Genomic DNA, 10715 nt, shown 5'->3' on the forward strand with positions numbered 1-10715 from the left:
TTATGTCCCAGAAGGTTGTCCTACCATTGCCCTGACAATTGTGAGGCTCATCAGTTTGGCTGGTGGGACCAGGCACTATTTTCAGCCCTGTTCAGTGCATGTATGTGAGGAGATTACCTGAGGCTGGTGAAAAAAACAATAGAAAGGATTTGCAATAATAGATCTATGACTCAACAATGTTTGGGGGTAGGTGCTGCTGAATTTCTTGGAACTAGTGACATCAAAGACAAAAAGAATCACTAGGATTGAACATGGGTGTCACTTAGTGACAACTATGAACTAGCAGGACACAGGTTCCTCACATGGGCCCAGGTGAAGACAGCAGAAAAAGAATTTAGATTTCCATAACTCTTTGCTTAGAAGGGAATGTTTGCTCTACCTACTTACTGTCCCTGCCTCACTCACTGACTGAGAAACAGGCTTATATCTTGGAGTCAGACTGAGTTATTCACAAAGGTTGATGGGAACACAGAGAATAGGGAAATTTAAGGTGCAAAGCAGATGATCTTGATTTGAGCAGAATCTTAAGTCACCTCACCTGAATTCAAGTCCTGGCCGTGACTCCTACTGAATGCACGGTTCATTCTCATCTTTCTTTGCCCCTCTGAGCATTAGTTTTCTTTCTTATCTCAAAAATGGAGATAGTAACAGTGCCTACCTTATGGAGTTCTTGGGAAGAGTGAATGTGATGCTGTTCATAACCAAGGTATCAAAGAACTCCCTTGTCTGTTCCCACTCTGAGACCCAACTCAATAGTTCAACCTATCATTAAAATAATCCCATTTCACGACACAAGGACTGTGGTTTGTTGAAGATTCATCAGAAGCTGGGAGGGTATACACATTGAACACCACAAAACACAAATGTATGTCTGTGAAGGATGGCATTTGAGGGTAAAGAGCAGGGATTCTAGAAACAGGCTGTGAGAGTTTGAAGCAAGGTTCTGTCGCATTCTGGTTGGGTCTGCTTGGGCCACCATAACAAAGTACCACTGACTGGGTAGATTAAACATGAATGTGTTTTCTCACAATTCTGGAAGCTAGAAGTACAAGGTCAAGTTATCAGCAGGTCTGGTTTCTCTGAGGCCTCTCTCCTTAGCTTGTGGATGGCAGCCTTCACCCTGTGTCCTCACATGGTCTTGCATGTCTGTGTCCAAATTTCCTCTTCTTATCAGGACACAAGTCAGACTGAATTAGGACTCACCTAATAGCCTCATTTTAACTTAATTACTGCTTTAAAAACTCTATCTCCAAGTACAGTCACATTCTGCAGTACCAGGGTGAGGGCTTCAATGTATGCTTTGGGGGGACATAGGTCAGCCCCTAACAGATGATCCTGAGAAAGTTACCTAACATTCCTCTGTCATGAAATGAGTATAATTATGTTTATCAAGAGGACCATTATGAAAAATCAATGTGACAATGCATGCAGTGCCCAGCACATGAACATTTACATTTTATTTATTATTTATGTTTCCCATTACATAGCTCTGTTCTCTCTCTACAGCCAGCCACCTCATCCCCTCTTTCCCTCCTCTCACTAACAAAACTCCCCTGCTACCCAGTGCAAGGCCTTTCTTCTTCTGTCGTAGGAGCTTCTGAGCAAAGCACTGGGAAGTGGCAGGTGCTACAGCCTGAGGGCCCCATGCTGGTGGCAGAAGGTGAGACCCTCTTATTGAGGTGCACGGTGATTGGCTCCTGCATTGACAACATGATAAAGTGGGTCAAGGTGAGCTCTCAGGATGAGCAAGAAATTTATAACTTCAAACGTGGCTTCTTCCCTGGAGTGGTGCCCATGACCCAACAGATATCAGAGCCACTGAACTGTGATTATTCCATCTATATCCACAATGTGACCAAGGAGCATGCTGGAACCTACCACTGTGTGAAGTTTGATGGTTTGAGTGAACATTCAGAAAAGAAGGCAGATGAGGGCACCTTGGTGCTTGTGAAAGGTGAGTATTAGGCCCTGCAGGGCATATATTCGCTCTGATACGTCTCCCGCAGCAGTTGCCCTCATCCACAATCGAGTATCACACAGGTCTCAGTGGCATACCGCGGTAGGTATGTGTATCTCACATGCATATTTACATGCAGCGGGGTGGGTTCACTCCTGTCTCGTACCAGGGCCATTGGGCAAGCAAGCCCAGAGGGTCAATCTCAGCTCCCCAAACACCTTAAGCCTCTGCACACATGTCTGCTAACAGCCCATTGGCTAAAAAAGTCACGTGACTCAGCTCCAATCAAGGGACAAGGAAGAGTACTCTTCTACCATAAGACCTCGAGGACAGTGTGGATGTACCACATCACTGGAGTGGAGTCAAGACCTGGAGACAAGTCAGTCCCTAAGTAATTAGTCATGGCTTTTTGTAAGTCCACCAGGGTGACCTGGATATCCAAACCCTGGGCCTGTCATTCAATAGCAGTGTGTTCTTAAATCAGCCACTGCGGCTTAAGTGTTTAGCTTGTAAAATAGACAACAAAATTTGTACTTCAAGGGTCGATCAGGTGGTTAAATAGAAGAGCAGATGCTTATGAACCACCCTGTAAAATGGTGATGTGGAGTGTCGGGGTGGGGGAGAGGTTTATTTTAATTTGATGCCAGCATTTCAGGAAGGCTTCCCAGCTCTTTCCAAGCTGTGATGATGCCTCCTCTGTAGTACTGCAGTCTTCTGGATCTCCAGCTGCACCACCAGACTGACAATGGTTTCAGGGCAGAGCATTTGCCTGTCTTATGGAGATTTCATTTTCCCCAGTCCTAGCATCAGTACATAGTAAATACTCAGAACTTCTTTACTGAATGAACCAACTAGTGATTAAGGAAAGAAAGCAAGAGGGAGTGGTGGAGTGAAGCAATTGAGAAAGGGGGAAGGGAGGGAAGATATGAGGGAGAGAGTGAACGGGCAATGAAGGAAGAGAAGGAATCCAACAAGGACCCTCTCTTTGGCTTCAGGAGCCGAGGACCCTGAGCCTGACCTCTGGATCATCCAGCCCCAGGAGATGGTGTTGGTGACCACTGGAGATACTGTCTTCCTGAACTGCACAGTGTTTGGAAATGGTCCCTCTGGATCCATTAGGTGGTTTCTGGGGACTGGTCTGAGCCGGGAGGCCATTTACAACTTTGGAGGCATCTCCTACTCGAACGTGACAGCAGTGCGGGCCTCCAACAATGACTTCAGCATTCTTCTGCCAGACATCTCCACTAAGGATGCTGGCACCTATTACTGTGTAAAGTTTCACAGGAAACTCAACAGACAATACCTTTCTGGACAGGGCACCATGCTGAGAGTGAAAGGTAAGACAGGTGATCCAGGAGGTATCAGGGGACAGGAGCAGATGGGTCACAGGAACTTTTCACCATGTTTCAAACAAGCCAGCTCTTCTCAGCCTCCATGTCTTTACATAAGCTGTTCCCTTACCTGAAATGCTTTCTCCTTTTCTCTGAGAACTCCTACTCATCCTTCAAGGCCCAGCACAAAGGGCCCCTCCTCTTTGAAACTTTCTCTTCTTCCAAGGTAGAGTTAATTTCTTCCCATTCTGGGCTCTATGGAATTTTGAGTAGAACATTAATAATTCAACAAATATCTATTGCATGTTTGTTGAGTATCCTGTACTGTACTAGGTGCTGAAGACACTGCAATGAATCAGACATTGTTCCTACCCCAGAGATGCTCATCCACCATAAATGCAGGGTTTAACTTCTAGGGAGAAACTGGCAGACGCATTTCAGTGGCCATAGCTCCTGGCACAGGAGCTCAGGAAGTGCCAGAAGAGAACAGTGAGAGGAAGTGTGAGAAAGCTTCTCTCCTTTGCAGCAAAACCCACCACTTCCCAAGAGGCAGAATTCTCTGATGAACATGTGGCCAGGATGTTTCCAACAGGTGAGTATACCTATCTCAATGGAGTTAATAAGTTTCCCACAGGCAAGGGGGGGTGGGGGTGGTAGTGCATGGATGGCTTGGTCATAAGAAAGGAGCAGTTCCAGACTTCTGGGGCTCACCTGCCACCATGAAAGTTCCCAGGGCTCCATCCCAACAGTGGGACTTGGAACAGTTCAATCAAGAAAGGACTTCCTAACAGCTGGCACCATCTCAATGATCAGCGGGTGGTTTTAGTTGAAAGGTAATGAGCTCCCCATGATTCAGAGTGTAAGGACACACTGAAGCCATGAACAACAGTGCCAAAGAACATGGCTTTGTAGCCAAGCCTCTTGGACAGAGCCCCTTTCTAGCCATGTGATCAGGTGCCGGACGCCTCACTCCTTGAATCTCTGGTGTCTGACTCTATGAACTGGTGCAGGGGTGGGGAGTGTGAATCAGAGAGCCTCCTGGGGTTGACATGAATCCAGTGAGATCATACGTGCCAACTGTCCAGAACTGTGCCTGGCACATCACCTGGTAACACCTGGGGCCACTCAGTAACTGGCAGGAGCTTGTCAAGAGGGTCAGATTAGTCTTCCTGAGGCTCAGCCCTGTTCCTGCCATTCATGGAAGCCAGGTCAGCTGGAGCCCATCACTGGGCCACCCCCATTATGAGTCTGTGTCCTCATCTATAAAAATTGGATCACTATCATACATTGTGGGGTTAGTGTGAGGATTACATTAGGCAATTAGGAAGAGCTTGACTCCAAGTCTGAGACAGAGGAGCTGAGTAATTAATACATGGAAGCTGTTTTCTATTATTATCAGAGGTTAGGGATGCTGTTGAGATTATCACAGGTGCAGACAGGATATGGGGCAAGGCTTCCTTTGGCCCAGATGGAGGGATAGTCTTTGTTCTCCTCTCCCAAGGCAGAAAATATAAGGCTGCAGAGGTTACAGCAGCTGGACCCAGGCTCACCCACAGGTACTGAAGTATGAGCCATGGGGCACTCACCAGAGGTCCTGCCTGAGCTCTCCCGTGTCCCCCAGGCCTCCTGTCTGTGCTGGCACCTGTGGTTCTAGGGCTGAAGATGGTGACCTTGGCTGCACTCCTACTGGCTGTGACTGTCTGCCGGAGGAACCCTGAGCAGGAAGACTTGAAGACCCCAGGCCCAGCAGAGCTGTGCACATCTTAGCACAGGGCAAAGGACAAGGGTGAGGGTCAGCCTCAGCATGGACCCTCTGAAAGAAGCCAGACATCTTCGACTATTTCTCAGGCTCTGGATGCTTCCTGGGCCTCATGACAAATTCCTAGATCCCCACATGGGTTTGGGTTTACCTGGTGAGATTCTCCTCTTGGCACTGGGCTCCCTCCGATGTGTTTCCTGTCTGCTCTCAGCCTGTTCAAGCCCTCTTTGCCCTTCTGGTTCTGGCTCTGGCTCTGGTCTCTCGTCTATACCCTTGTCCCTGCTGCAGCCTCTTCTGTAGGGCTGTCCCTTTTTCTCCACCTCTGCACATCTTTCCTGTCCTTCAAATATCCCACTCAGAGGCTGCTTCCCAGAAGGTGTCCCTGGGCATCTGTGAGCTGGTCCAGCCTGCCCACCTATGCACCTCTATTTACACTCTTCTCTGCCCTCTTCCCACCTTCTTTTCTTCCCTCCTGGCTGGTTGGATGAGTCTAAGAGTTAGAATGCAGGTCTGGCAACGACAACAAAGCTTTTAAATAACAGTGGCTTAAGCCAGAAGAAACTTGACTTCTCTGGTAATATCCAGCCACGATCAGGACAGGCAATACTGGGGCTGCCTGGTTTTGAGGCCTGGGATTCCTTGATCTTGTTGTTCCCAGTTCTACAATCCAAGCAGCTGGACCGGGGAAGAAGGCAAGGGCGGGCAGCACCATCCTCCCCTTAAAGGGCGTAGGCAGGAATTCGACCACCTCACCTACCTTTAATTGACTGGAATGAGGTCTCAGGGTCACATTTAACTGCAAAAAAAGGCAGGAAATGTAATCTTTATCCTGGCAGCAATGTGCCCTGCTGAGCTGGAGGGTAGATAATTGGGAATAACCAATAATCTTCACCACAGTGACATAATACAGGCAGCGTCCAACTTGCTATGTAGAACACCTGAGTTTAATTTCCAGCGCCTTTTCCCACCATCACCCCCACTAGGGGAGCATTAATGTAGAGCACTAGTTCTCAAAAAGAGTCATTTTGCCCCAGATGGGACTTCTGCCAATGTTAGAGACATTTTTGGTTGTCACAGTTTTGGTGGTGCTACCACCATCTAGTGGGTAGAGGCTAGGTGCTGCCAAACATTTTCGTTGTCACCCTACAACAAAGAATGATATGATGCAAAGTGTCGGTAGTGCAGAGGTTGAAAAGCCCCGATGTAGGGGAAAGTTGGGGTGCCGGGGAGTCAGATATGCTTGACTTCTAATCCCGAGGCCTCTGCTTCCTCCCTGGGTGTCCTTAGTGACTGATCAGTCACTTCACCTCAGGCAACATTGAGGATTTCTCTGCATTGTGTAAGAACCAATCCAATTCCACATGTACTGGGAGCCTAACACGTGCTGTGGGCTGTATACATGTATACATGCGAATTTCCTTTTCTCTTTCCAGGTAGACATTTATTAGCACCTACAGTGGTGGAACATGGATTAATCTGAATGTTTTATAACAAACAAACAGTGTGAACCAAGCCAAAGAAGAGATTAATTTAGTCTGAGAATTAAATAAATCATTGAATTACCAGACATGCCCCCTCATCACCAAAGATATCCACGTTTTAGTCTTTAGGACCTGTGAATGTTACCTTATATGGAAAAAAACAAAAAAAGGACTCAGCAGGTGTGATTAAATTTAGAACTTTGAGATGGGGAGGTTTTCCTGGATGTTCCAGATGGGCCCCAAAAGAAATCACAAGTGTCCTTATAAAAGAGAGACAGAGAGAGAGTTGATGTGGGGGAAGAGGAGAAAGCGACTTCATCACAAAGGCAGAGACTGGAGTGCCGTGACCAGAAGCTCAGGAACACCAATAGCCCCTGGAGGCTGGAAGAAACAGTGGATTCTCCCTCATAGACCCTTGAGGGAGTGTGGCCCTGCCAACATCTTGATTTCAGACTTTAGGCCTCCAAAACTAGGAGAGGATGAAGTTGTGTTGTTTTAAGTTAAATTTGTGGTCTTTTGTTGCAGCAGCCACAGGAAGTTAAAACAGCAGGAGCATGGAGCTGGGCCTCCAGATAACTGCAGGTGGGTCCCGATCTCCCCAACCCCTGCAAACCCCCTACTCCGCAGTTGCTGTGTGCACCAGTCCCTGCCATCCCCTCAGACCTCTCTCCCGCCACCCCTTAAGCTCACTTTGTTCCAGTGCCCACCCGGTCTTAACCATACCAAGATCCCTAAGTCATTCAAGTGTCCACTCAGCCCTTCCTTCCAGAGGCCTCTCTGGACCACTCAATTCATACTGGCGCCTCCATCACTCCCCTGCACCACTTCAGCTGTCTTCAGGGCATTTACTGCTCCTGAAAAAAAAAAAAAGGTGTGTGTTTCCTTGATAGGTGTTACTTGTCCCCACTAGAATTTGAGCTCCCTAAGGGTAGAAACCTAACTTTCCATTCATTCAGTCACCCCAAAACGGTTCAAGGCACAAATCAGTGTGCCGTGAATGAAACAGAAAAGTCTGCTCTCTCGGAGCTCACCTCCTCCAGAGAGAAGACAAACAATGAGCAGGCAGACGTGACGAGTAAAAGGTTGCACGGGAGTGAGCATGAGGGCATCATGACGCAGGATGAGAGGGACAAGGCACCAGGGCAAGGGGGAGGTGACAGTATTTTATTTAGGGCTGGGTCAGAAGAATCTTCATGGATAAAGAGAAATTTGAGCTGAGACCTGAAGGAAGGGAGGGAGGGGACTCTGCTGATATCCCAGAAAAGCTGAACAAGCACAAGGAACAGCCAGTGCAAAGGCTCTGAGGCAGAAGCGAGCTTGCCACAGCATGGAAACAACAAACGCCAAGCAGAATACTTAGCGCATGTTAGACCCCAGTAAACATCTGAGGGGATGTGCAGAGTCGTGCTGGAGTTCTTTGTCTTGAAAACCTGGCTACACAGGTTCAATTCCAGTTCTCCTCATTATCCTTAGGTGAGTTTCCTTATCTGTTAACGGGCAATAATATTAGTACCACCCTTATTAGGTAGTTTTGGCGGTGAAACGCATTGGTGCCTGTGAAGAACTGCCTGCCCCTGGTGCATGGGAAGCACTAGGTAACTGTTACCATTATAGGATGCAGGCATGCGGTCATTATGCAGTTAAGTTTATAAACAGCAGTCGCCATTCTCCACATGGCAGGGAGTGTGGCGTTTCACAGGACCTGGCCACTTGTGTCTTCAGCCACCAGAGGGCCCTACTCAGCTCAGATTCCATTGGAAAACCCTAGCAGGGGTCCTCCAACCTTTTTTTTTTTCTTTTGTAGAGACAGAGTTTCACTTTATGGCCCTCGGTAGAGTGCCGTGGCCTCACACAGCTCACAGCAACCTCCAACTCCTGGGCTTAGGCGATTCTCCTGCCTCAGCCTCCCGAGTAGCTGGGACTACAGGCGCCCGCCACAACGCCCGGCTAGGTCCTCCAACTTTTTAAACAGGGGGCCTATTCACTGTCCCTCAGACTGTTGGAGGGCAGGACTACAGTTTAAGAAAAAAACTATGAACAAATTCCTATGCACGCTGCACATATCTTATTTTGAAGTAAAAAAAACAAAACGGGAACAAATACAATCACACTGCCTCATGTGGCCCGCCGGCGGAAGTTTGAGGACCCCTGCTGGCCCTGGTTTAGTAAAATGATTTATAGAGACATGGCAGTAGTGGGGGAGGGGAGAGTGGCTCCAAAAGAAGTGAAAGTGTGTGTGTTGGTTCAATGGCATTGGAACACGATTTGGCAAACCTAGTAGAGCTGAAAAGGCACAAATTCTATATAACCCTCCAATTCTCCTTGTGGTTGTACACAAACTAAAGGTGAATAATTCAGGGCCTTGGTGGGCATTCAGGAGCACCTGCTGTCTTCAGGTTGAAAGGGTGGGAAATGAAAGGGAGACAGTTCCTTAGTCCAGCCCCTCTACTCCTTTGGAGCCTGGAAAACTGCACAGACAGGATGACCCACCAAAGACAGAGAAGAGAGCAGGCCACAGGGAGGCCACAGCCCCTATTAAGGGCTGCAGCGCATTCTCAAGAGTCCTGGTTGGGCCTCTGGATCTGAACCAAGGAAAGTGAGTGACGGCACTCCAGCCTCCCTGAATAGAAGCATCTATTTCTCTCCCTTCCCTCCTATTTTTCTCCTTCCTGTGGCCCTTTATCTCTTCCTTTTCCCTCCCACGGTTGCTGCCCCAACCTCAACCTCTGTACAAGGAGCCTGCACTAAGGTTGCCCCGGGCCCAGCCTCCATGGCAGCAAGAGATGTGTCTGTTCACATCACTCTCTTCAGGAAGAGCCTCTAGCTGTTCCTCAGATAAAACCTAGAGTTGGAGGAAGAGGAAAGGCAGATACCATTCAATAGGGGCCTGCTATGTCCTGACAACCCAAGGATGGTCACGCCTTCTTGCCCAGGCCTGGCATTTCCTTTTACCATGTCCCAACACTGAACCCCAGGGGTTCACCCCAAGGTAAAAGGAGGCACCAGGCCTGGACAAGAAGAGTCTTTCCTCCTCCAGAGACACAAGCTCTGATTGCAGCTGTCTGTCAACAGGTGGGGGAGGCAGGGGATCCCAGGCCTGCTCGCACATGGAATTACATGTTCCTCAACTCTATGCAGATGGCACTGCAGAATGGCACTTGCTACAGAGATAGTTCTCAACCTTGCTTTTTAGCTTACCATTTGAGGTTTATGCAGTGGATAAAGTTGCCTGCAGCTCTAATTCATTCATCTTCACAGCTATACAGTACTCTGTTGTATATTACATCTGTGATGTCCACTGATGGATGGAGACATCCGTGTTCCAGTTTCTCATTGCAACAGAGACAGTTTCCTTGTGTTTCCTGGTGCATGCGTGCAAGAGTTCCCCCACTGTATACAACCATAGGAAGAATTGGAGAGTTATATAGGATCTATGCCTCTTCAGCTCCACTAGGTTTGCCAAATCGTGTTCCAAGGCCATTGATCCAACACACTCCCACCAGATGCAGGACAATTACGACTGCCTCGTGCCCATGCCAAGACTTCCTACATCCCGAGTTGTGAAAATTTTTACTAGTTGGTGTTGGATAGGGAAAGAGGACATGTCATTGTGGTTTTAATGGGTCTCACTGCTAACTAATGTAGCTTAGCAGCTTTCCATACACAGGTTGGCGATACTATTACTTTATCATTATCATTAGTGGATTTGGAAAAGCTGTGAAAAATGAGAGTAATAGTCCCAAATTTGCTGAGGCAGTGGTAACAGGAAGGTTGAGAGGTGCTGGAAGGCTTGAACAACAGTTAAGGAATGTAGTTTGCTCCACCTAGCAGTACTCCCTGGGCCACTAAGCTATAAGGGGTCTAGTGCTTAGAGGGTTGGAGAGGGAAATCGCAGGAGACACACAGCTCCTGCCCACAGTGAAGTCACCACCAGTGAGGAGACAGCAGAGGACATACTAATGGAAGCTGGGGTGGAGCTAAAGATGGTGGAGGCTGGGACAGAAGGGAGGGTCTGGGTGTGAGGCTAGTGTGAAAAAAAAGGTGAGGATGAGGCTGGAGGGGGCTTAGGATAAAACCTGGGGTGGAGGTGGGCCTTGGAGGGTAGGGTGCATGTGGTATTGGGCGTGGGGTTAGAGATGAAAGTGGGGCTGGGTGAGTCAGGAGGTGGTGGTGGAGCGTCTGCAAAG

At 48.2% G+C, this 10715-nt stretch overlaps 1 protein-coding gene across 1 annotated transcript; it reads left to right on the forward strand.

Moving 5' to 3' along the window:
- The first annotated feature begins 1617 nt into the window (after positions 1–1617).
- Positions 1618–4893, forward strand: SIRPB2 (signal regulatory protein beta 2). Its single transcript, XM_053574463.1, has 4 exons — positions 1618–1954; positions 2953–3294; positions 3815–3880; positions 4790–4893. Exons 1-4 carry the CDS (start codon positions 1645–1647, stop codon positions 4849–4851), a joined length of 780 nt encoding a protein of 259 aa, XP_053430438.1. The 5' UTR covers positions 1618–1644; the 3' UTR covers positions 4852–4893.
- The last annotated feature ends 5822 nt before the right edge of the window (positions 4894–10715 follow it).

Source organism: Nycticebus coucang, chromosome 21 (genome assembly GCF_027406575.1).
Source record: "Nycticebus coucang isolate mNycCou1 chromosome 21, mNycCou1.pri, whole genome shotgun sequence".
Lineage (NCBI taxonomy): Eukaryota > Metazoa > Chordata > Mammalia > Primates > Lorisidae > Nycticebus > Nycticebus coucang.

Bases quoted from the DNA above. Each gene is read 5' to 3' on its own strand.
- SIRPB2 (XM_053574463.1), top strand. From the start codon at position 1,645: ATGCTGGTGGCAGAAGGTGAGACCCTCTTATTGAGGTGCACGGTGATT. The intron at 3,295-3,814 runs GTAAGACAGGTG...TCTCCTTTGCAG, and splicing joins CACCATGCTGAGAGTGAAAG to CAAAACCCACCACTTCCCAA. The intron at 3,881-4,789 runs GTGAGTATACCT...TCCTCTCCCAAG, and splicing joins GGCCAGGATGTTTCCAACAG to GCAGAAAATATAAGGCTGCA.